The 27,289-nt window shown below is 45.5% G+C and overlaps 1 protein-coding gene across 3 annotated transcripts in view; it reads right to left on the bottom strand.

Moving 5' to 3' along the window:
- The window catches only part of smtnb (smoothelin b), a 563,126-nt gene that overhangs the window by 203,269 nt on the left and 332,568 nt on the right, over window positions 1-27,289 (bottom strand). For all 3 annotated transcript variants that reach the window (XR_005457667.1, XM_038774843.1, XM_038774931.1), the window contains exon 9: window positions 13,808-14,803. Coding sequence is in view for 2 of the 3 variants with exons in the window: in XM_038774843.1 (XP_038630771.1) it covers window positions 13,808-14,803 (996 nt within the window). In the remaining variant the exon portion in view is untranslated. The remainder of the gene's footprint in view (window positions 1-13,807; window positions 14,804-27,289) is intronic.

Below are 27,289 nucleotides of genomic sequence, written 5' to 3'. Positions count from 1 at the left end.
AACTGCATGCAGTTGTCTTCCTCATCTGGCTCATCTAAATGAAAAGTACGGGCTCTGGGCTGATGTCTGCCTCTACTGGGGCATCTGGACTGCTGGTTCACACGCAGCCTGCATTTATGCCGGAGTCGGCGACCACATGCGCCACATCGACCTGGCTCCTTGTCTGCAGACTCAGGGGAAGTTTCCTGTCGGGAAGACTCTTCCTTCAGCCACGAGGCCGGGCCTTTAAGGTGTTCTGCCTAGGGTAAGGCGGCAGTTCGGCGAGATGCACCTTCACGGGAGGGGGCGGCGTTCTGGGGAATTCTGTTCCATCTCCTGTGTCCCCTGCCCTCCTCGTTCTGCGCTTACCAGGGACAGCGTAATTCGGATGGTCTGTTGCAAGGTCAGGGAAGGCTTGGCTAGCAGTTTCTTCTGAGTGGTCGCATTGTTCATGTTGCAATCCAAGTGATCATGTAGCATTTCAGATAAAGTGGTGCCATCTGCACAGAATTCTAAAAACCCGAGGACGGACTCATCTGGGGTCCATTCGGCAATATTAAACTGGTACTGTTGTATTATAACAGATGGGGTCAGGTTAAAATGTTAGCCCTCTAAAGCCACATGTTCATCGAATATTTTAGTGCCTGGGGCCGCTGGGTATGTAAGGTTCCGTACTACTCCGATTGTATCCGCAGGCACTTAGCAAGATGACTACCTGCCGGTCATTCTCTGTGATATTGTTGACCTGGAAAAAGTAACATATCCTTTGTGCATATTGATTCGAATCTTCCAGTCCGGCATCAAACATGTCCAAATGACCGAAAAGAGGCATAATGAAAGGAAATTTCCAACCTGTATCCAAGAGGTATGGTTGGTGACTCAGCAGTGTTGATAGCTAACCAGTTTTTATTCTTGTCACCAATTTTGTAAGGGCAATGAAGAGTCACTGAGTACACTGAGTAAGTTGAAACAAAATCTTACATTATTTTACAGTGGGTGGAATTTATCGGCTGTTCACGCTAGCAGGATATTCCGGTCCCACCGATCGCGCACGGGTTTTCTGGCGACAAGAGATGCAGTCAAGGGGAAATCCTGCTAACAACGGAAAATCCCGCTGGCGGGCCGCCTCCCCCGTCAATAAATACATGGCGGGTTGGTCGGTAACTCTCACCCAGTAACTATTACTTACAGCTCCAGCAGTTACCTAAATGGTCTTCTCTAGTCGGTGCCTTACTGGCTGACTCTATTTATACAAAGCCAAGTATTGTTAAGGGACCCCCCCCCCCCCATCCCTTATTGGGGGAGCTCGTATTCTGCAAGATGCACGGGGCAGTTAATCATTTCTACCCCGTATGACAGTCTTTATATTGTACGGTAAACGAAGGGTGAACAATTTGATGTGAATCCTTTCAACCACTAGATGGAGATCAAGAGCATCCACGTGAATCATGTGATACCTTGATTCAGGGAGTAGGTGATTAGGCGAGATAGAGAATAGTCGTGTTTTCAGAAGCTCTGTAGATTGCATAATAGTCTGAGTTTATTTTGTAATATTTGTATCTTAGTAAGTTGGTTCGAATCTAGTTAGTTGTAGTGTTAATAAAATAAGCTTTGTTTAAAACATAGCTTGTTCTTTGAGAGACACTACACTTTGAAGCCACCCTCATCCACAAAGCAAAGAACAACAAATGGTACCAGGCATGGTTGCTAAGACAAAAAGAAAGGTTCAGTGAGAGAGCAGTAGTTTAAAAAAAATCTCTGTGAAACAAAACTTCAAAAAGAAAATTCTACCAGGCTCTGACTGCATTGACTACATCGTGGAACTTCCCAGTTCAAGTGAGATGGAAGGTTTGCAAACTCCACGGCAATTTCGTACTTCAGGTAAAGTAGATGTTAATTGACAAAATTTCAAGTAGCAGTTTGAATTGTATATCTCTGCTCTCGACCTATAAGTGGCCAGCGATCAGCGAAAAATAGTGCTGTTTCTTACAGTGACTGGTCCGTAAGCCCTCAAACTTTCCAACTCGTTCTGATTCGAGGACGAAGTAGATAAGGAAAAATTCAGTAAAGTAATTGAAAAATTCGATAAGCACTGCCAATTTCAGCAAAACAAAACGTTTGAACGTTATGTGTTCAGGTAAAGAGTGCAAAAAGCAGATGAAACATTTGATGCTTCATCATGGATCTGAGATTCAAAATGCAGACATGTACTTTTTCCATTCTCCTAGTTTCACTTCATAGAATCACTTCTGCGAGATCTGTAGTCTATGGAGTAAAAAGCGACAAACTGCGGGAAAGATTATTGAGACAGTCTGATCTAATGTTAGAAGGCGCAATCAGTCTGTGTAGAGCAAGCGAACTTGCCAGAAATCAGTTCTCTGAAATGTTGGTCCTTGTAAAAGGCACGAAAACTAACAACGTGGCCGTTGTCATTAATGCTGTTGCGCACTAAAAAAGGAAACGTGCGCCAGACGGCAGCCATTTTGCGCATGACATCACAAGCGTCATGACATGTAAACAGTGTGGCAATACCCCTCAACTAAAAAAATGCCCTATGTTTGGAAAACCTTGTGCCAAGTGCCACAAATTGAATCACTATGCATTTCAGTGCAGATCAGGAATACATTCACAACAGTTTAAGAAGCTCAATACAGTGAACAAGGGAAGAACTGTACAAGAAATAAACATTAACAAACATGCTAATCAAGCAATCAGTCCTGACTCAGTGGAAGATGTATTCGATTTAGAAGATTATTTCTTTGTCGAAACAATAGAAAGTATGGAGAAAGCACAACAAAAAACTTCCCAATCGGACATTTCAAAACAGGTATCAGTCATACAAAATAATGATGATTGGACGATTTCATTAATAAACGGAGCCACAATTAAGATGAAACTTATGCAACACTTTTACAGCTCGGATAGGATCTCATCCACTTGCAATAACCAGGTTGAGGCCATTATCCAGAAATGTCCTCACGTCTTTAATGGTTTGGGAACACTACCACTTGAATATAAAATTCAGCTAAGAGCGAATGCCAGGCCAATCATTCATCCACCTAGGAGGGTTCCAGCTCCTTTGAGGAAACGTCTAACAGATTTAGAATACTGTGTCCAATTCTGTCATCGCACTACAGAAGGGCGCTTTGGAGAGAGTATAGAAAAGGTTTACCAGGATGTTGCCTGGTATGGAGGGTATTAGCTCGCAGGAGTGATTGAATAAGCTGGGATTGTTCTTCTTAGAGAGACGGAGGTGAGGGGTGACCTGATAGAAGAAGTTTATAAAATTATTGGGGTATAGATCGAGTGAACAGTTGGGGGCTTTTTCCCAGGGCGGAAATGACAATTATAAGGGGGCACAAGTTCAAGGTGAGGGGGGATAGGTTCAGTGAAGATGTGCGGGGGAAGTTTTTTTACACAGAGGGTGGTGATTGCTTGGAATGCACTGTCCAGTGAGATGGTTGAGGCAATATGTTAGCGAGCTTTAAGACTTAGCTGGATAGGCACATGAACAGACGGGGTATAGAAGGATACAGGTGGTTGGTCTGGATAGGGCATATGATCGGCGCAGTCTTGGATGGCCGAAGGGCTTGTTCCTGTGCTGTATTGTTCTTTGTAAGAAGTCTTATAACGCCAGGTTGAAGTCCAACAGATGAATCAGGAGCAGTACTCCGAAAGCTAGTGTTTGAAACAAACCTGTTGGACTTTAACCTGGTGTTGTAAGACTTCTTACTGTGCTCGCCCCAGTCCAACGTCGGCATCTCCACATCAGTTTTGTTCTTTGTTTTATCTAATTTTTTGGCAATATGTATCCCTCAATCACCATCACAGAAACAGATTAATGGCCATTATCACATTGCTCTGATGTGAACCTTTCTGTGCAAATTAACTGCCACATTTCTTAACTTGTGACAGCGACTGAACTTTAAAAGATACTTCATTGATTGTACATTGTTTTGGGATATCCAGTGAAAGGAGCTGTACATATACAATTTTGGGGAATAAAACGTCCAGGTGGGATGGCTAAGGAAAGAACTAACAACAACAAGTCAAGGACAGTGGTGGGAAGTTGTGTGTGGAGGCTGAGGAGATAAGCGAGATACTAAATGAATACTTTTCGTCAGTATTCACTCAAGAAAAAGATAATATTGTGGAGGAGAATGCTGAGACCCAGGCTATTAGAATAGATGGCATTGAGGTGCGTAGGGAAGAAGTGTTGGCAATTCTGGACAAGGTGAAAATAGATAAGTCCCCGGGGCCGGATGGGATTTATCCTAGGATTCTCTGGGAAGCCAGGGAAGAGATTGCTGAGCCTTTGGCTTTGATTTTTAGGTCATCATTGGCTACAGGAATAGTGCCAGAGGACTGGAGGATAGCAAATGTGGTCCCTTTGTTCAAGAAGGGGAGTAGAGATAACCCCGGTAACTATAGGCCGGTGAGCCTAACGTCTGTGGTGGGTAAAGTCTTGGAGAGGATTATAAAAGATACGATTTATAATCATCTAGATAGGAATAATATGATTAGGGATAGTCAGCATGGTTTTGTGAAGGGTAGGTCATGCCTCACAAACCTTATCGAGTTCTTTGAGAAGGTGACTGAACAGGTAGACGAGGGTAGAGCAGTTGATGTGGTGTATATGGACTTCAGTAAAGCGTTTGATAAGGTTCCCCACGGTCGGCTATTGCAGAAAATACGGAGGCTGGGGATTGAGGGTGATTTAGAGATGTGGATCAGAAATTGGCTAGTTGAAAGAAGATAGAGAGTGGTAGTTGATGGGAAATGTTCAGAATGGAGTTCAGTTACGAGTGGCGTACCACAAGGATCTGTTCTGGGGCCGTTGCTGTTTGTCATTTTTATAAATGACCTAGAGGAGGGCGCAGAAGGATGGGTGAGTAAATTTGCAGACGACACTAAAGTCGGTGGAGTTGTAGACAGTGCGGAAGGATGTTGCAGGTTACAGAGGGACATAGATAAGCTGCAGAGCTGGGCTGAGAGGTGGCAAATGGAGTTTAATGTGGAGAAGTGTGAGGTGATTCACTTTGGAAAGAATAACAGGAATGCGGAATATTTGGCTAATGGTAAAATTCTTGGTAGTGTGGATGAGCAGAGGGATCTCGGTGTCCATATACATAGATCCCTGAAAGTTGCCACCCAGGTTGATAGGGTTGTGAAGAAGGCCTATGGTGTGTTGGCCTTTATTGGTAGAGGGATTGAGTTCCGGAGCCATGAGGTCATGATGCAGCTGTACCAAACTCTGGTACGGCCGCATTTGGAGTATTGCGTACAGTTCTGGTCGCCTCATTATAGGAAGGACGTGGAAGCTTTGGAACGGGTGCAGAGGAGATTTACCAGGATGTTGCCTGGTATGGAGGGAAAATCTTATGAGGAAAGGCTGATGGACTTGAGGTTGTTTTCGTTAGAGAGAAGAAGGTTAAGAGGTGACTTAATAGAGGCATACAAAATGATCAGAGGGTTAGATAGGGTGGACAGCGAGAGCCTTCTCCCGCGGATGGAGGTGGCTATCACGAGGGGACATAGCCTTAAATTGAGGGGTAATAGATATAGGACAGAGGTCAGAGGTGGGTTTTTTACGCAAAGAGTGGTGAGGCCGTGGAATGCCCTACCTGCAACAGTAGTGAACTCGCCAACATTGAGGGCATTTAAAAATTTATTGGATAAGCATATGGATGATAAGGGCATAGTGTAGGTTAGATGGCCTTTAGTTTTTTTTTTCCATGTCGGTGCAACATCGAGGGCCGAAGGGCCTGTACTGCGCTGTATCGTTCTATGTTCTATGTTCTAAGTTGAAGGTGAACTGGCGAAGGAGACCCAAGGAGTTTGAGTGAAAGCAAGCATCCAGCAGAGGGCAGCAGAGCAAAGCTACTGATCAGCTGTTCTGGGGGAATTTGCATACGTGCAGTGCGGTTAGCTTAAGTTGAAGGTGGTTTGTGGAAGGGCTGTTGGCAAGTGACAGTTAAACCCGAAACACTTCGTAAGTGTTTCCCACCCTACGGTGGTTGGGAAGCGGGAGCAGGGGCCTGTCGTGAAGGTGAGTGAGTGCCTTTAAATTTGCTTAACTTTCAGCGGGAGCAGGGTTTGTGGTAATATCAGGTAAGCTCTTCCTTTCTTTATCTTTTTCTTGTTTTTTTTTTTAAAATCTAGAGGTGATGTCAGGGAAGGCAGTACAATGCTCCTCCTGCAGAATGTTTGAGGTGAGGGACGCCGTCAGTGTCCCTGCTGATTTCATCTGTGGGAAGTGCACCCAACTCCAGCTCCTCAAAAACCGTGTTAGGGACCTGGAACTTGAGCTGGATGAACTTCGGATCATTCGGGAGGCAGAGGGGGTCATAGATAGGAGCTTCAGGGAAGTAGTTACACCAAAGACTGGAGATAGATGGGTAACTGTAAGAGGGACTGGGAAGAAGCAGTCAGTGCAGGGACCCCCTGCGGTCGTTCCCCTGAGTAACAAGTATACCGTTTTGGATACTTGTGGGGGGGGACGACTTACCAGGGGTAAGCCATGGGGTACGGGCCTCTGGCACGGAGTCTGTCCCTGTTGCTCAGAAGGGAAGGGGGCAAAGGAGTAGAACATTAGTAATTGGGGACTCAATAGTCAGGGGCACAGATAGGAGATTTTGTGGGAGCGAGAGAGACTCACGTTTGGTATGTTGCCTCCCAGGTGCAAGGGTAAGTGATGTCTCGGATCGTGTTTTCTGGGTCCTTAAGGGGGAGGGGGAGCAGCCCCAAGTCGTAGTCCACATTGGCACTAACGACATAGGTAGGAAAGGGGACAAGGATGTCAGGCAGGCCTTTAGGGAGCTAGGATGGAAGCTCAGAGCAAGAACAAACAGAGTTGTTATCTCTGGGTTGTTGCCCGTGCCACGTGATAGTGAGATGAGGAATAGGGAGAGAGAGCAATTAAACACGTGGCTACAGGGATGGTGCAGGCGGGAGGGATTCAGATTTCTGGATAACTGGGGCTCTTTCTGGGGAAGGTGGGACCTCTATAGACAGGATGGTCTACATCTGAACCTGAGGGGCACCAATATCCTGGGGGGGGGAGATTTGTTAGTGCTCTTTGGGGGGGTTTAAACTAATTCAGCAGGGGCATGGGAACCTGGATTGTAGTTTTGGGGTACAGGAGATTGAGAGTATGGAGGTCAGGAGCACAGATTTGACTTTGCAGGAGGGTGCCAGTGTTCAGGTAGGTGGTTTGAAGTGTGTCTACTTCAATGCCAGGAGTATACGAAATAAGGTAGGGGAACTGGCAGCATGGGTGGGTACCTGGGACTTCGACGTTGTGGCCATTTCAGAGACATGGATAGAGCAGGGACAGGAATGGTTGTTGCAGGTTCCGGGGTTTAGGTGTTTTAGTAAGCTCAGAGAAGGGGGCAAAAGAGGGGGAGGTGTGGCGCTGCTAGTCAAGGACAGTATTACGGTGGCGGAAAGGATGCTAGATGGGGACTCTTCTTCTGAGGTAGTATGGGCTGAGGTTAGAAACAGGAAAGGAGAGGTCACCCTGTTGGGAGTTTTCTATAGGCCACCTAATAGTTCTAGGGATGTAGAGGAAAGGATGGCGAAGATGATTCTGGAAAAGAGCGAAAGTAACAGGGTAGTTGTTATGGGAGACTTTAACTTTCCAAATATTGACTGGAAAAGATATAGTTCGAGTACATTAGATGGGTCGTTCTTTGTACAATGTGTGCAGGAGGGTTTCCTGACACAATATGTTGACAGGCCAACAAGAGGCGAGGCCACATTGGATTTGGTTTTGGGTAATGAACCAGGCCAGGTGTTAGATCTGGAGGTAGGTGAGCACTTTGGAAACAGTGACCACAATTCGGTGACCTTTACGTTAGTGATGGAAATTGATAAGTATACCCCGCAGGGCAAGAGTTATAGCTGGGGGAAGGGCAATTATGATGCCATTAGACATGACTTAGGATGTGTAGGTTGGAGAAGTAGGCTGCAAGGGTTGGGCACACTGGATATGTGGAGCTTGTTCAAGGAACAGCTATTGCATGTTCTTGATAAGTACGTACCAGTCAGGCAGGGAGGAGGGGGTCGAGCGAGGGAACCGTGGTTTACCAAAGAAGTGGAATCTCTTGTTAAGAGGAAGAAGGAGGCCTATGTGAAGATGAGGCATGAAGTTTCAGTTGGGGCGCTTGATAGTTACAAGGAAGCGAGGAAGGATCTAAAGGGAGAGCTGAGATGAGCAAGGAGGGGACATGAGAAGTCCTTGGCAGGTAGGATCAAGGAAAACTCAAAAGCTTTCTATAGGTATGTCAGGAATAAAAGAATGACTAGGGTAAGAGTAGGGCCAGTCAAGGACAGTGGTGGGAAGTTGTGTGTGGAGGCTGAGGAGATAAGCGAGATACTAAATGAATACTTTTCGTCAGTATTCACTCAAGAAAAAGATAATATTGTGGAGGAGAATGCTGAGACCCAGGCTATTAGAATAGATGGCATTGAGGTGCGTAGGGAAGAAGTGTTGGCAATTCTGGACAAGGTGAAAATAGATAAGTCCCCGGGGCCGGATGGGATTTATCCTAGGATTCTCTGGGAAGCCAGGGAAGAGATTGCTGAGCCTTTGGCTTTGATTTTTAGGTCATCATTGGCTACAGGAATAGTGCCAGAGGACTGGAGGATAGCAAATGTGGTCCCTTTGTTCAAGAAGGGGAGTAGAGATAACCCCGGTAACTATAGGCCGGTGAGCCTAACGTCTGTGGTGGGTAAGGTCTTGGAGAGGATTATAAAAGATACGATTTATAATCATCTAGATAGGAATAATATGATTAGGGATAGTCAGCATGGTTTTGTGAAGGATAGGTCATGCCTCACAAACCTTATCGAGTTCTTTGAGAAGGTGACTGAACAGGTAGACGAGGGTAGAGCAGTTGATGTGGTGTATATGGACTTCAGTAAAGCGTTTGATAAGGTTCCCCACGGTCGGCTATTGCAGAAAATACGGAGGCTGGGGATTGAGGGTGATTTAGAGATGTGGATCAGAAATTGGCTAGTTGAAAGAAGACAGAGAGTGGTAGTTGATGGGAAATGTTCAGAATGGAGTTCAGTTACGAGTGGCGTACCACAAGGATCTGTTCTGGGGCCGTTGCTGTTTGTCATTTTTATAAATGACCTAGAGGAGGGCGCAGAAGGATGGGTGAGTAAATTTGCAGACGACACTAAAGTCGGTGGAGTTGTAGACAGTGCGGAAGGATGTTGCAGGTTACAGAGGGACATAGAAAAGCTGCAGAGCTGGGCTGAGAGGTGGCAAATGGAGTTTAATGTGGAGAAGTGTGAGGTGATTCACTTTGGAAAGAATAACAGGAATGCGGAATATTTGGCTAATGGTAAAATTCTTGGTAGTGTGGATGAGCAGAGGGATCTCGGTGTCCATGTACATAGATCCCTGAAAGTTGCCACCCAGGTTGATAGGGTTGTGAAGAAGGCCTATGGTGTGTTGGCCTTTATTGGTAGAGGGATTGAGTTCCGGAGCCATGAGGTCATGTTGCAGTTGTACAAAACTCTAGTACGGCCGCATTTGGAGTATTGCGTACAGTTCTGGTCGCCTCATTATAGGAAGGACGTGGAAGCTTTGGAACGGGTGCAGAGGAGATTTACCAGGATGTTGCCTGGTATGGAGGGAAAATCTTATGAGGAAAGGCTGATGGACTTGAGGTTGTTTTCGTTAGAGAGAAGAAGGTTAAGAGGTGACTTAATAGAGGCATACAAAATGATCAGAGGGTTAGATAGGGTGGACAGCGAGAGCCTTCTCCCGCTGATGGGGGTGGCTAGCACGAGGGGACATAGCCTTAAATTGAGGGGTAATAGATATAGGACAGAGGTCAGAGGTGGGTTTTTTACGCAAAGAGTGGTGAGGCCGTGGAATGCCCTACCTGCAACAGTAGTGAACTCGCCAACATTGAGGGCATTTAAAAGTTTATTGGATAAGCATATGGATGACAAGGGCATAGTGTAGGTTAGATGGCCTTTAGTTTCTTTTTCCATGTCTGTGCAACATCGAGGGCCGAAGGGCCGTTACTGCGTTGTATCGTTCTATGTTCTATGTTTAATCCCTTTAAATGTGAGAACATGCGGGCCATCTTGAGCGGTCCGTTCAGACCCCTCACATTCCACGTGATCAGCCTGGACGGGGGGGGGGGGGGGGGGGGGGGGGGTTTGACCCCCCCTCCCCCTCCCTGCTGACTAGCCATCTCCCTTTTTTGGTCAGCCACGTGCCCGCGCCCACCACTCACTCCAGCCCTCCCGCTGGAGGCCCCCAACCAGACTCTCCATCCATCCCCAACAGTTGGCTCCCGGTCAGTCAGCAAAGCAGCACCCCATTCCCCCCCCCCCCAACCTCCCAGTCCCAACCCCCCTTGTGCCAAGCACCCGTTTAGCACTGATTTCCCCCCATTACGCTTCCATAAGTCAGCTGACCCATGCTGACCCCGGCGGCCCCCGCCTCTATCTCCAAACTTACTATTGTCTCCTCCTTCGGGCCCCTAACAGGGTAAGGGGTGGAAGAGCCAACAAGATTCTTCCCGTGCAACGAAAAACACAACCCGGGCGTTACCCCGTACCCTGAGAGAAACACAGAAAAAATAGAAAAACCCCATAAAAAGAAAAGCGAACACCTTAAATTCTACTGACAATCTTACATCAGGCCAACAACCGGTTACACATCCCCGCCAGAGTGTTTCACCTACGTGCAGCTGCCCCTTAGTTCGAGTCCAGCTTTTCATGCTTAATAAATGTCCACGCCTCGTCCGGCGTATCAAAGTAATGGTGCCTGTCCTGGTACGTTACCCAGAGCTTCGCCGGATGCAGGAGCCCGAACTTCACCCCTTTGCTGTGGAGGACCGCCTTAGCCTGGTTGAATCCTGCACGCCTCTTAGCCATTTCAGCTCCCAAGTCCTGGTATATGCAAATCTCGCCATTCTCCCACTTACTTCTCCGCTCCTTCTTTGCCAACCGCAAGACACCCTCCCTGTCTGTGGAACATTATCACCATCGCCCTCGGTGGTCCGTTCGCCCTAGGCTTCCTCGCGAGGACTCTATGCGCCCTGTCCAGTTCCAAGGGCCGCGGGAAGACCCCCGCGCCCATCAGCACCCCATCATTGTGGTCACATACATGCTCACGTCCACCCCCTCCGCACCTTCAGGGAGGCCCAGAATCCGCAGGTTGTGACTCCTGGGCCTATACTCGAGGTCATCCAGTCTCTCCTGCCATCTCTTGTGCCCCTTGGTATTCAATGGCATTACCATCACTGAATTCACACCATCCACAACCTGGAAGTGAACACTGAAACTAAACTGGACTAGCCATATAAATAATGTGGCTACAAAAACAGGTCAGCCACTAGGAATCCTGTGGTGAGTCTCACTTCCTGACTCACCAAAGCCTGTCCACCACCTACATTCAAAGAGCTTTGAATTTGTCTGAATATATGTTTCTGGAACATACCTCTTCATTCACCTGAGGAAGGAGCAGTGCTCCGATAGCTAGTGTTTGAAACAAACCTGTTGGACTTTAACCTGGTGTTGTAAGCCTTCTTACTATGCTCACCCCAGTCCAACGCCGGCATCTCCACATCATCTAAAAGGAAAGGGAAGCAAATACCTGGGAACACCACCATCCGGTAGTTCCTCGCCAAATCACTCACCATTTTGACTTGGAAATATATTGTCATTCCTTCATTGTCACTGGGTCAAAATCCTGGAACCCCCTCCTTAATAGCACAGTGGGTGTACCTACACCACATGGACTGTAGTAGTTCAAGAAGGCAGCTCTTTTTAGAGGGCAATTAGGGATGGTCAACTAATGCTGGCCTAGCCAGTGAAGCACACATCCCATAAAAATGAATGGAAAAAAAGAAAACTAGTAAGGGAACAGATCTTGCAATATGTCAGATATAATTATAGAATATTTATTTACTGTAAACTATTTCTAGGTGAAGCTATTAACAGTTTGTAAGATCTTTGTTGCTGAGGATAATTGGGCTGAGCTCCACATCAAACACAAAGAGAACAGGATATAAGACAGACAGGATACTGAAATAACAATAACTGAACATTTAAAGAATCAGAAGTAAAAAAGGAAACCATGATAACTACAAGGATAAATTTTAAAAAAACATCAGTGATTAGAGGTGGATGGTAAAAACAGGAAGCTAGAATGCAAAATGTATGATTGCATAATAACTTCTGCCCTTTTTTGTTGTTTACAGACACCAGCTATTGATGATGATTCTGTTTCCATTTACAACCTATGCACAGAAACCTATGTTTGTTTACTTGTTCCATCTTCTGTTGCCTCACACCATCATTCTTTTTGAGGTTTAGGCTGGGATATACAAAGGGATAAGGGGTTAGGACCCAGTGAAGGCGTACTTTGCAAATTGTGGTCCTGGAGGACATCTCAGAATCCTGATGCCCTCTGGGACAGTTTCAAATTTGAAGTGCTGGCAGAAAGGAGGGACTGGCAAACATGTCACCACCATTTAACAGCCCCTAAGTGTCTAAAGGAGCTTGTTAAGGCGGCTGTTCCCGAATGCCATTTTCAATTTTTTATCCCATTGCCCCCATATGTATACATCAACACAGTTATCCAGTTCACTGTGGGACCCATATATATTTCTCTAGAATTGTCTTGGGTACAAATGTGCAAAGCCAACTATCGCTGGTATGAGTCCTGATCTTTACTTTGGCATTCAAGGCTGCAATATGTCTTGTTCCACCTTCATTGCCTTTCCCAGGAGCTGCCTGCTTTAATCTGCAAGAGATCGGCAGCATCCAACATGTCTTTGCCACTGGTACAAGTCAGGCAGCTCCCACCTCCTGGAGGTGGTGGCGTTTCTAATTGGCCACTAAGCCTGTCTCCTGACCAATTCAGCCATTTATATATTAAAATTGTGTTATTTGCCTAAAACAGATAATATTTCTAACTTTTTCCAGTTCTGATAAAAGATAATCAATACCATGTCATTCACAGTTCAAATACCATTTACCTCTTCCGTACTCCCTTTACAGCAGTCACTGGAGGCTTTCTTTTCTCACCTTGTAGCCATTGCAAAATGTAACCAGAACGAATACATCAAAACAATGACAGCAGTAGTGGACAGATCTAGTGGCATGCTTTAACTGGGATCAGATCATACTTCTCTCTGAAGTGCTGCTGCACATATCCTGGTTGCTTGCCATGAGCAGCATTGACAGTTACCAAAAAATTGCATTCAAACTCTTGCCTTCTCATGTCCTGGTCACAGACCATAATAGGTTTCCTTATTGGAGAATATTTACCTAGGGAACAGTTTGACTTCAACATCCCTCGGGTGGAGCAAAGAAACAAATTATCCAGACTTCAATGTCCAGTAACACTTGTTGGAAAGTGTGCATGTGTTGATAGAAGTGTATTTAATGTTTATGCCTGACAGATCTCACAATTGTGCTTCACATCTGAAGTATAGCCAATTGAATGTGTGATGTCATGCGATGTGCCAATAGTATTTTATGGGACCAAGAAAAAAAGTCCATATTGTTTAAAACTTCTCAGATCAAATATTTAATACCTCACTCAAAGCTTGTTGCAAAATCACCAAAGGGGTCATGTGTCACGATGAGCACAGAGTAGCAATGTGCTGCTTGAAAAAAGGGCAGCTGTTTTATAAAAATTCAATACCTCACATATAAACAAAATCAGTACAGCATTAAAAGGAAATGGACTTTAAAATTACTTCGCTATGAAACAGTGACATGATAATAATTGACATACAGAGATATGCCTTTGTAACCTAAACAGACAAACATTCTTAAATGTACATACCTCCCCGCTGTGAGGAAGGTGTGTCAGAGATCCTTGTAGAGACAAGATCCGATTTCCTTCCCTCCTTGACTTCAATTGTCACAAGTGTCTTCATATTGACTTCGTTGTTGTTCAATCTCTCTTCCTTTTGTTTGGAAAGGTTTTGCTGTAAGTGAGTGTATGTTCTAGCAGGCAGGTCTGAGTACTTAACAGAGCTGAGTTGGTCTAAGTGCACTGAGCTCTCTGTGTGGGTTTTACTGGAGTCATTCTCTGACGCAGGCTGGTGTGCCTGTGACTTGCTTATGTTGCTCCTCCCTGTAGATCTGTTATATGATTTATCAGTAACAGTGTTTTGCAAAAAAGATTTCTTTGTGCAGTCCTTGTCAAAAGATAGCAAGGGTAAGGTCTTACTTGATTCATCTGCAGTAACTTCAGGTGCAATTAGATGACTTAAACATTCAGAAGAACCTGATGAAGATGTTGCCCTCAGCCGGCCTTGGTTCACCTCTGCAGTTGCAAAGTTAGATTTAGTCGTGCTGCAAGGTAAACTGTAACCAGATTGTGGTGAATGCTTTCCATCCCTTTGGACAGAGCAGAACCTGCTCTCTCTCAGTGATGTAGATTTGTCGCGCTCTATCCCAGCCCTCCTGATTGAGCCGATGGGTTTGCTACTTCTGCTGGACAGTAAGTATTCATTCTCTTTGTCTGTTTTTTCAGTTGATTTACCCACTTCTCCTACATCCCTAAGATCAGTAAATTTCCCTGTCAGAGATGTTTCCAAGGCTGAATTCCTAACTTCTTTTATTTTCAATGCAGGGCTGCCTGAGAATAGCTGCTGTTGCTGGAGAATTCTGCTGTTTCTGCCTTCATTAATCTGGTTTCTCTTGTGAGTGGAGACATTGGTACCAAGTTCGAAAGTTTGGTCAGATGAGTCCATCGTAAATTTCTTCATTCGGTCTTGTACAGAGTTGGTTCTCCTGATGGGTGAGCTGTTTGTGCGTATATTACTGGCTGTTTCTGGAAATCAAGCACAGAATAAGGACCATTTACTGAGCAGCAGAAATAAATCTATAGGTAATTATAGGCCCTTTATCTTACAACTCAATAATCTAGTGACAAAGTGTTAATTTTTAACAGACAGTAAACTGTGAAAATTAATTTCTATTACCAAACACATGTGATGAATAGCCACCATTTTCCGTCTATCAAAAAAGAACTGGATGAGCATTCTTTCCATTACAATCACAATGTCTGCTGTGTATGGGGACGGGCAGCACGCAAGGTTCAAATGGTGGGGTCTGGCAATATTGACAGCCATACATTTTGTGTGTAAATATTATTTTTTTAACCTCAGCAGAGTAGGAATTCACAGTGGCTTATCTCAAGGGTTGTCATTGGAAAGTAATTGTGCTCCAGTCACTAATGTTTGTCTAACAGTTAGTGTCAATTGCAGCTTGTCCATGACTCCCGGAATCCGGCTCATCATAATTGAAGGTTCTTTTATTTTTTGCTTCTGTAGATCGGCAGTGCCCTGTTGCCCCCCACCCCCCTCCACCAATACCCGATTCCCCTCCCTCCCCACCATCCTCCTTTGTCCTCTCTTCTCCCCCCCCCCCCCCCCCCCCCCCCCCCCCCCCCCTCCCTTCTGTTGGTACAGAGGTGAGGGTATCTGGTCTCTCCAGCGCAAAGTTTAGTGCTTGTACCATTTGTTTCTTGTAGAAATATGTTAATAATCAGAGTATCACCCCCCCCCCCATACGTTGATACTGAGTGGAGGGTACCCTGTTTCTTCAACACAAAATTAGTGTTTGTACCGTTTGGCCTTGTATATATTTTTTACTGTTTTAATAAAAAGATATGGGTCTAGAAGTGGAAATGCCAATCTAAAGTCCAATGATCAAGCCTGAAAGGAATCAGTCACATTAGATAACATCTAAACAAGATCTGGCCATATCAAAGTGGAAGTGTGTCCCTGTGAAATGTAGAGCGGAAGGAGAGGGCTTTGTGTACAGAAAGGCGCTTAGAGAGCAAAAGTGCTTTTCGTGAGTATCTCTGTGAACAAGAAGGGGAGGGTCATAGAAGGAAATTGTCCTTGTGAAGAGGTCAGTGTGACTGGAAAGCTTTGCTTAAAGTTAATTAATTACTTCATTAGTACGGTTAAAGATAAATGTTGCTTATTTAGCTTTTTCTTTTTAATGATTAAGAAACCTATTAATTACAAGGTTAAAAGTATTTAGAATGAACTAGAATGCATAATTTAAGGCAAAATTTAAAAAAATAATTATTGAGGAGAATTCTGCTGGACCCAAAGAAATGCAGCAACTGTGGGCAATCAATAACAGCATTTGAAAAATATGTACATAATTCTGAATTGGGATCTTTTACAGCCACCTGAGAGAACAGTTAGATAATGGGGGCTGGATTCTCTGCCGTTGGGATGCTCCATTTTGCCGGCAGCCCAGGGTTTCCCAACGGCGTGGGGCTGCCCCACAATTGGAAACACCATTGACCAGCCAGCGAAATGGAGAATCCGCCGGCATGCTGAACAGGGAAATCTGGTGCGGTGGGATGGAGAAACCCGCCCTGTGTATTTGGTCAAGACCACACTTGAATACATAGACATAGACATAGAACATACAGTGCAGAAGGAGGCTATTCGGCCCTTTGTGTCTGCACCGACCCACTTAAGGGCTTTGCACAGGTTTTTTAGCCTTCTGCTCCCCCTCCACAGGCTTGGCAGCCAGGCATGCTTGTCAATATTTGCACACATTTGCGCCCAAGAGACTTCTGCTGAAGAGGGGTGGAGCATCATGGAAGAGTGGAGCACACTATGTCAGGTTAATGTGCAGGTTCAGTCGTCAGTTAAGAAGGCAAATGCAATGTAAACATTCATGTCAAGAGGGCTAGCATACAAGACCAGGGATGTACGTCTGAGACTGTATACGGCTCTGGTCAGACCCCATTTGGAGTGTTATGAGCAGTTTTGAGCCCGGTATCTAAGGAAGGATGTGCTGGCCTTGGAAAGGGTCCAGAGGAGGTTCACAAGAATGATCCCTGGAATGAAGAACTTGTTGTTTGAGGAACGTTTGAGGACTCTGGGAGTTTAGAAGGATGAGAGGGGATCTTATTGAAACGTACAAGATACTGCAAGGCCTGGATAGAGTGGACATAGAGAGGATTTTTCCACTTGTAGGAAAAACTAGAACCAAAGGACATCATCTCAGACTAAAGGGACGATCCTTTAAAACAGAGGTGAGGAGGAATTTCTTCAGCCAGAGGGTGGTGTATCTGTGGAACTCTTTTCCGCAGAAGGCTGTGGAGGCCAATTGACTGAGTGTCTTTAAGACAGAGATAGATAGGTTTGTGATTAATAAGGGGATCAGGGGTCATGGGGAGAAGGCAGGAAAATGGGGATGAGAAAATATCAGCCATTATTGAATGGCGGAGCAGACTCGATGGGCCAAGCGGCCTAATTCTGCTCCTATGTCTTAAGGTCTTATGTCCAAGCCGCTAATGAAATATATACCCATGCAAATGACCCGTTTTGGATCCAACGACGTGCGTTACAAACATCGATATCACCGCCAGCAAGGGACTGGAGCATGGTATCGGAATCGGCACCAGGAACAGATCTCGATTTTTCAATTTCATGCAATTCTCCAGCCGATCACAATTCGCATTTCGATCATCGTGAAACGGAGAATTCAGCCCAAGATTGACTTTAATGGGATGAAACACAGACTGTCCACAGTAAACTGTGTTTTCTTTTTTGTTTAATAAACATTTTATTGAGGTATTTTTTGGGGCATTGCAACAGCAGCAATACAAACAATGTACGTGCAAATAAAAACATAGTGCAAATACCACCTCCCTCCCCAACAGGTCCCACCATTAATTAACCCCCTAATCTACGCTCACCTAACTCCCCCCTCCCCCTCTGACGATTAATTTTCCGCGAAGAAGTCGATGAATGGTTGCCACCTCCGGGTGAACCCTAACACTGATCCTCTCAAGGCAAACTTAATTTTTTACAGACAGAGAAAGCTAGCCATGTCAGATAGCCAGGTCTCCGACTTCGGGGGCTTTGAGTCCCTCCGTGCTAGTAATATTTGTCTCCGGGCTACCAGGGAAGTCAAGGCCAGAACGTCTGCCTCTTTCTCCTCCTAGATTCCCGGATCCTGCGACACCCCAAAAATCACCACCTCTGGACTCAATGCCACCCTTGTTTTTAATACCTTGGGACATGACGTCTGCAAACCCCTGCCAAACTCCCCTCAGCTTTGGACATGCCCAGAACATGTGGACATGGTTCTCTGGTCCTCCCGTACATTTTGCGTACCTGTCTTCCACCCCAAAGAATCTGCTCATCCGGGTCACTGTCATGTGAGCCCGGTGAACGACCTTGAATTGAATCAGGCTGAGCCTGGCACATGTTGCGGACGTCTTGACTCTACACAGCGCATCCGCTCAAAGGCCCTCCTCTATCTCTCCCCCAGCTCCTCCTCCCACTTTCACTTCAGCTCCTCGGTCTACACAGTAAACTGTTAATGGGCAAAATGATAGATGATCAATGGAGCGTATCCAATAAAGAATTTGTGATACAGAACCAACTTATAACCCAATGGGGCAAGAGTTCAGCTTGTCAAAACAAAATCATGAATAACTAAAGAGACAAGCGAGAACATAAAACTAAACTAAAAAGCACAATACAAGACAAAAACACAGATCCTGACAAATGAGAAAGATATGGGGTGAGATTTTGCACACATGGGCGAATGGCGGAATCCTCTGATTCCGTTGTTGTCAACAGGGTTTTCTGTTGAATGCAACCCTCGCCGTGGAATGTACCATCGGTGGGTCAGGAAGATCCTGCTGACGTGAACAGCCGGAAAATCCCGACCTTCAAAAACTACAAAGGGTCACAAAATACAGAACAAGACCTACAAAACACAAGGCGAAAAGAAACTTGCAGGAGACGCAAAAATCAACACAATTCTTTACAACTATGTTAGAAAAAAGAAGTTTTGTGAATTGAAAACTAATAATGGTATAATCTTAATAATCTTTATTAGTGTCACAAGTAGGCTTACATTAACACTGCAATGAAGTTACTGCGAAAATACCCTGGTCACCATACTCCGGCGCCTGTTTTGGGTACATGGAGGGAGAATTCAGAATGTCCAATTCACCTAACAAGAAGGTCTTTCGGGACTTGTGGGAGGAAATCGGACCATCCGGAGGAAACCTACGCAGACACGGGGAGAACGTGGAGACTCCACACAGCCAGTGATCCAATACGGGAATCGAACTTGGGACCCTGGTGCTGTGAAGTAACAGTGCTAACTACGTGGGTTTCCTCCGGGTGTTCCGGTTTCTTCCCACATCCAAAGATGTGCGGGTTAGGTGGATTGGCCATGTTAAATTGCCTTTAGTGTCCAAAAAATGTTAAGTGGGGGTTACTGGGTTACGGAGATAAGATAGACACCTGGGCTTCAGTAGGATGCTCTTTGTAAGGGCTGGTGCAGACTCGATGGGCCGAATGGCCTCCTTCTGCACCGTAAATTCTATGGTTCTAACAACTGTGCTACCATGCCACCCATAGTCATACTCACCGAATCATACCTTACTGATAATATCCCAGACACCACTACCACCATTGCTGGGTGTGTCCTGTCTCACCGGCAGGAAAGACCCAGTAGTGGTGGTGGCACAGTAGTAGAGAGTCGGGAGGGAGTTGCCCTGGGAGTCCTCATCATCAGCTCTGGACCCCATGAAGTCTCATGGCGCAGGTTAAACATACATAAGGAAACCTCCTGCTGATTACCATGTACCGGCCACCATCAGCTGATGAATCAGTACTTCGCCATGTTGAATACCACTTGGAGGAAGCACCGAGGGTGGCAAGGGGGCAGAAAATGCTCTGGGTGGGGGACTTCAATGTCTATCACCAAGAATGGCTCGATAGTACCACCACAGACCCAACTGGCTGGATCCTAAAGGATATAGCTGCTAGACTGGGACTGCAATCCCAGTGCTGAGGGAACCAACAAGAGGGAAAAAGATACTAGGCCTCACTCTCAACAATCTGCCTGCTGCAGGTGCATCTGTCCATGACAGTATGGTAGAAGTGGCCACCACTCAGTCCTTGTGGAGGCAAAGTCCCCTCTTCACATTGAGGATATCCTCCATCGTGTTGTGTGGCACTACCATCAAATAGATCTAGCAACTCAAGACTAAGCATCAATGAAACGCTGTGGGCCATCAGCAGCAGAATTGTATTCAACCACAATCTGCAAATTCATGGCCCGGCATATGAAATGAATGAAATGAAAATCGCTTATTGTCACAAGTAGGCTTCAATGAAGTTACTGTGAAAAGCCCCTAGTCGCCACATTCCGGCACCTGTTCGGGGAGGCTGTTACAGGAATCGAACCGTGCTGCTGGCCTGCTTTCAAAGCCAGCGAGCCCCACTCTACCACTGACACGAAGCCAGGGGATCAACCCTGAATCAACGAAGAGTGCAGGAGATCATGCCAAGAGCAACGTCAGGCATACCGAAAAATGAAGTGTCAACCTGGTGAAGCGACAACACAGGACTACTTCTCTGCCAAACATATCAAAGCTCCAAAACCTAGGACTTGGTTCCTCTCTCTGCAACTGGATCCTCGACTTCCTGACCCATAGACTTCAATCAGTAAGGTTAAACACCACACCTCCTCCATGATAGTCCTCAATACCAGGGCCCCGCAAGGCTGCATACTTAGCCCCGTACTATACTTCCTATACACGCCTCCTGATGAAAAAATGAAATGAAAATGAAAAAATGAAAATCGCTTATTGTCACGAGTAGGCTTCAATGAAGTTACTGTGAAAGGCCCCTAGTCACCACATTCCGGCGCCTGTCCGGGAGGCTGGTATGGGAATCAAACTGTACTGCTGGCCTGCTTGGTCTGCTTTAAAAGCCAGCGATTTAGCCGAGTGAGCTAAACCAGCCCCCAACCACAATCTGATCATAGTGGGTCGGATCTCGAACAACGATGACTGTGTACAGGAGGGAGAAAGAGTACCCAGTGGCATGGTGCAATGACAACAATTTCTCCCTCAATGTCAGCCCGGTCATTCACTTCAGGAAGCAAAGTATCGTACATATGCCTGTCTCTATCGATGGTGCCAAGATGGCCCGGTAAAAAGGTTGCGCGTTTTTGCTTACCTAAAGAATCTAAGTGCTGACGTGGTGTTTTTGCAGGAGACCCACTTGGGATAAGGAATCAAACCACACTGCGAAAGGGATAGGTGAGCCGAGCGTTCCATTTGGGCTTGATGGGGCCTGAGGTATTGAGATTTTAGTCAGTGAACGTGTTTGTTCCTCAACCACTCGGACTGTAGCGGTTCCCAATGGAAGATTCGTAATGGTCAGTGGGTCACTAACAGGCAGATTGGTGGTACTAGTAAATATCTACATGCTAAATTGGGATGATGTGACATGTTGTCTTCCATGCCTGACCTAGATGCACACCAGCAAGCCTTTGGAGAGGATTTCAACTGTACATTGGATCCTAAACTAGGTCGATCCAGGACTAAATTGTTTGCTCCCTCAGGGATGATGAAGATGCTCATGGCCTTAATGGAACAGGTGGGGTGGTGTGGGGGGCACACCCATGCAGTTTTTACATCCACAGGAGAAGGAGTTCTCATTCTTTTCCCATGTGCATAAAGTCTACTCAAGGATCAACTTCTTCTTAATGCCTGGGTCCCAGCTACCCTGCGTGCAGAAAGCAATTGTTATCTCGGACCATGCTTCACACTTAGCGGACTTGGAAGCGGATTCTGTTTGGGTACACAGAGCACCCACTGTGGAGGCTAGACACAGAACTGCTGGGAACAGGGAGTTTTATGAGCACACGTCCAGGACCATCGGCGAGTACACTAGATTAAATAGGAAAAACCTTGTATCTTCCTGCACACTGTGCGAAGTCCTTAAGCAGGTTGTAAGGTGGGGGAGGTAAACTCCTTTAAAGCACATTTAGATAGGATGATGAGGACGGAAAGGCAACAGCTGGTGGATGCGCTTCTTGAGGCAGACCGTCAATATTTGTCTGACCGTGGGAAGAAACCAGAGTAGCAGGAAAAAAATCCATGCAGGCATGCGGAGAGCATACAAACTCCACACAGTCACCCAAGGCCGGAATTGAACCCAGGTCCCTGGCAGTGCTAACCACTGTGCCATCATGCTCTTTGATGGAGTAACATGCACTGTGGATAAAGGGGAGCCTGTACATGTACTGTACTTGAATTTCCAGAAAGCAATTGATAAGGTGCTATAAAAGGTTATTGCGGAAAACAGCTCATGGTATAGGGGGTAACATAGTAACATGGATAAAAAAAGGGGGTGGAATGATGGCACACTGGTTGGCACTGCTGCCTCACACCACCACAGACCTGGGTTCAATTCCCACCTGAGGTGACTTTCAGTGTGGAGTTTTCACGCTCTCCTCATTTCTACGTGGGTTTCCTCCTGATGCTCTGGTTCCCTCCCACAATCCAAAGATCTGCAAGTTGGTGGTTTGGCCATGCTATATTGCCCCTCAGTGTCCAAAGATATGCAGGGATAGGGCGGGAGAGTGGGTCTGGTTGGGGAGCTCTTTGATCATAGATTTTACCGTGCAGAAGGAGGCCATTCGGCCCATCGAGTCTTCACCGGCTCTTGGAAAGAGCACCCTACCCAAGGTCAACACCTCCACCCTATCCCCATAACCCAGTAACCCCACCCAACACTAAGGGCAATTTTGGACACTAAGGGTAATTTATCATGGCCAATCCACCTAACCTGCACATCCTTGGACTGTGGGAGGAAACCGGAGCATCCGGAGGAAACTCACGCACACACGGGGACGATGTGCAGTCTCCGCACAGACAGTGACCCAATCCGGAATCGAACCTGGGACCCTGGAGCTGTGAAGCAATTCTGCTATCCACAATGCTACCGTGCTGGTGGGATGGTGCAGGCTAGATGGGCCAAATGGCCTCCTTCTTCACGATAGGGATTCTATGGATTTTTCAGATTGGCTGGCTAGCAAAACAAAAGTATGCATAAATGAGTCTTTCTGATTGGCAGGATATGACGAATAGAACTCCACAGGGTTCTAATTCACCTAACAGCACATCATTCGGAACTTGTAGGAGGAAATCAGAGCACCCGGAGGAAACCCACACTGACACAGGGAGAATGTGCAAACTCCGCACAGACAGTTGCCCAAGCTGGGAATCGAATCTGGGACCCTGGTGCTGTGAAGCAAAAGTGCTAGCCACTGTGCTACCATGCTGTAAAAAGGTGTAAAGAGATCCAACTGTTCTCGTACATACAAAGAACAATACAGCACAGGAACAAGCCCTTTGGCCCTCCAAGCCTGTACTGGTCATGATACCAACCTTTGCCAAAACCTTCAGGAATTCCTTGTGCCGTATCCCTCTATATCCATCCTATCCATGTGAAATGAAATGAAAATCGCTTATTGTCACAAGTAGGCTTCAAATGAAGTTACTGTGAAAAGCCCCTAGTCGCCACATTCCGGCGCCTTTGGGGAGGCTGGTATGGGAATTGAACCGTGCTGCTGGCCTGCCTTGGTCTGCTTTAAAAGCCAGCTATTTAGCCCTGTGCTAAACTGTATTTGTCAAGATGCCTTTTGAAAGCCGTTAATGTATCTGCTTCCACAACCTCCCCTGGCAACGCGTTACAGGCACTCGCCACCCTCTGCGTAAAAAGACCTGCCTCACACATCTCTAAACGTTGCCCCACAGACTTTAAACCTATGCCCCCTGGTGACTGACCCGTCCACCCTGGGAAACAGTGCCTGCCCATCCACTCTATCCATGCCGCTCATACTCTTGGAGACCTCTATCAGGTCACCCCTCAACCTCCGTCTTTCTAATGAAAACAGTCTGAGTCTATACAGCCTCTCCACATAGCTAATACCCTCCAGACCAGGCAACATCTTGGTAAACATCCTCTGCAACCTCTCCAAAGCCTCCACATTCTTCTGGTAGTGTGGCGACCAGAATTTGCGCAATATTCCAAGTATGGCCTTACCAAGGTTCTATACAATTGTAGCATGACTTGCCAGTTTTTATACTCAATGCCCCGTCCACCCGTCCAATGAAGGCAAGCATTCCACATGCTTTCTTGATTACCTTGTCCACTTGTGTTGCCACCTTTAAAGATCGGTGGACCTGCACGCCCTCTGACTTTTTATATTCCTAAGAGTTTTGCCATTCCCTTCTATGTTAGACCTACCAAAATGCATTACCTCACATTTGTCTGGATTAAACTCCATTTGCCATTTCTCTGCCCAAATCACCAATCTATCTGTGTCCTGCTGCATTCTCTGACAATCCTCAACACTATCTGCCACTCTACCAACCTTGGTGTCATCCGCAAACTGACTAATCAGACCAGCCACATTTTCCTCCAAATCGTTTATGTATACTACGAAGAACAGAAGCCCCAGTACAGATCCAAACGCTCTTCTACTTCTACCCTTTGCCTTCTGTGACCGAGCCAATTCTGTATCCATCTTACTACCTCACCTCTGATCCCGTGTGACTTTAACTTTTGTACCAGTCTGCCATGAGGCACCTTGTCAAAGGCTTTACTGAAGTCTATGTAAACAACATCCACCGTCCTCTTCATATCAATCATCTTTGTCACCTCATCAAAAAACATGTGTCACAAATGTTAGTATGTTGATACAGCAAGCAATTAAGGCTAATGGAATGCTGTCTTTTATTACAAGCAGAATAGAACATGAAAGTAACGGTGTTGTGTTTCAGCTATACAGGAAGATCACATCTTCGGTCTCCTTATTTCAGGAAGGATGTTAGTGTATTTGAGATGGTTTAGAAGAGGTTTACTTGATTGAAAACTCAAATGAGTGGATTGTCTTTTTCTAAGATTGGACAAATTGGTCTTGTTTCCACTGGGGTTTAGAATTGTAAGGGTGACTTGACTAAAGTATATATGATCCTGAACAGTTTTGAAAAGGTGGATGTGGAAAAGATGGTGCCTCTTGTGGGTGAGTTCAGAACTAGGGGCACTGTTTGAAAATTAGGGATTGCCTGTTTAGGACAGAGATGGGGAGAAATTTTCTCTTGGGGCTAGATGGGAATGTGGAATCTGAAACACAAACAGATCAGCCATGATTTTATTGAATAGCGGAGCACGCTTGAGGGGCCAAACAGCCGCCTTCTGCTCCTATTTCATATGTTTTCGCTGTTTGGCGTGAAAATGGCCCTGTGTTGTAGCTTCACCAGATGGACACCTCATTTTTAGGTATGCCTGATGCTGCTCCTGGCATATCCTTCCACAATCTTCTTGAACCAGGGTTGTACCCCTGACTTATTGATAATGACATAGCGGGAAATATGCATGAGGTTATAGATTGTGATTGTATACATTTCTGCTGCTGCAAATGGCCTGCAATGCTTCACGGTGCCCAATTTCCAGTTGCTAGATCCGTTTGAAATGTATCCCATTTAGCATGGTGATAGTGCCACACAACACAATGGAGGCTATCCTCAACGTGAAGACAGGACTTCATCTCCACAAGGTGGTCATTCCTACCAATACTGTCATGGAGAGATGCATCTGTGACAGGTAAAGTGGTGAGTATGAAGTCAAGTAGGTTTCCCACTTAGTTGTCCCCTGACCACCTGCCGTGGAGCCAGTCTAGCAGCTTTTGGACTACTGAGCCACCCTTGGTGATGCAGATTGTAGTCCCCCGCCCAGAGTATATTCTGTGTCCTTGCCACCCTCAGTGCTTCCTCCAAGTGGTGTTCAACATGGAAGTAGTACAGATGTGCAGGTTAGGTGGATTGGCCATGATCAATGCACAGGGTGGAGGAGTGGGCCTGGTAGAGTGTTCTTTCAGAGAGTCGGTGCAGACACGATGGCCAAATGGGCTCCTTCTACATTGTAGGAATTCTATGGATTCCAGAAGGCATTAAATAAAATCCCTATAAGAGACTTTAATCTATAGTAAAGCTCATGAGCTCTTAGTTAGGAAGTTGGCTGAGTAGCAGGTCACAAAGAGTATAGACAATAGACAGGTACTCTGACAGAAGGTAACCAGAAATGTGCTGCAAGGATTTGCATTGGGGTGGGAAATATTCACCATATTAATTAACCTCTTATGACGGAATAGATAGTCACACATTCAAATTTGTCGATGACATAAAGATAGGTGTAGGTGTTGACAAATAAGTAGATAAACAAAAGTGTAGCAAATGGATTTCAATATAGGCAAATGTGAGGTCATCCGTTTTGGACTAAAAGAGTGAGGACAGGGGACTTTCTAAAAGCTAAAACTAGTGGAGGTCCAAAGAGACTTTGGGAAACCAGGTCATAAATCATTGTCTAGAGCTGGTGCAGAAAATATTCAAAAAGGCGAATGGAAAGATGGCTTTTTCAATCTAGAGGACTGGAACAAAATGTTATTAGACATCAGTCTGCTATACAATGCCCTGGTAAGACCCTGCCTGGAGAAATGAGCAGCCACAGTTTGGAAAAGAGGGAGTGAAACATAGGTTTACAAGGACGTGAACTGGACTAAGAGGTGAAATTACATAAACTAGTGCTGTGCTCTCTGGAACTTAAAAGGTGAAAGTATGATTAGATTGTTTTCAATAGAAGTATCAATGGGAGCAGATGAAGTTGCTAGAGAGAAACCATTTCTGTTGCAAAGGGAGTCTAGAACTGGGAGGCATAGTCCAAAAAGTAGCAGTGAAATTTCAGTTGTGAAATTAAGAAACATGTCTAGATGCTGTCTTCTGAAAAAGACAATTGATTCTAGTTTAATTGTTAAATTCAAATCTGTTTTTGACAGATTTTTGTTAACCAAAGGTATTAAATGATATGGGGCAATGGTCAGTATCTGGAACAATCTCACTGAATGGAAGAACAGACTTGAAGGGCTAAATGGCCTATTCCTTATTTCTGTTTCTAATATTTTAAAAGGGAATTTAGATAGCTACTCAGAAAGAAGAATGTTAAATACTATGAGGAGCAAACGGGAAGGGGTGTAGCATAGATGGATAATGATTACAACAACATTGGCACAGGTATGATGCTAAATGACCTATCTCTGCACAGTAACATTCCATTATTTTTCATAGTTAACAATCAACCTCACTCACAGAAATATCTCTCTTGCCTACACAACGTTTTCAGATCAGTCAGATGTCTGACATAACAAAAACCTAGCAGAGCGCATGCGACTATCTCCAAATTAAAACTACTGAGAAATCCAGTTTGCCTGATGTAATCCATGTTAAACAAACTGCACTTTTCAGCCTAGAGTCTGGGGGCTCTTCCTCTGCGTTTAAGTGCAGGCAGCTTATGTTCGGTTTGGTGATTGCTTAATTGGTCATTTTATAAGGGAGTGCATTAAAGATAAAAGATGGTGAGTACCCATTTGGTGAAAACAAGTAATGGGCTCAGACGTAATGTCT

This window comes from Scyliorhinus canicula, chromosome 1 (assembly GCF_902713615.1).
Source record: "Scyliorhinus canicula chromosome 1, sScyCan1.1, whole genome shotgun sequence".
Classification (NCBI taxonomy): domain Eukaryota; kingdom Metazoa; phylum Chordata; class Chondrichthyes; order Carcharhiniformes; family Scyliorhinidae; genus Scyliorhinus; species Scyliorhinus canicula.
This window is presented reverse-complemented; position numbering and strand designations above follow the sequence as displayed.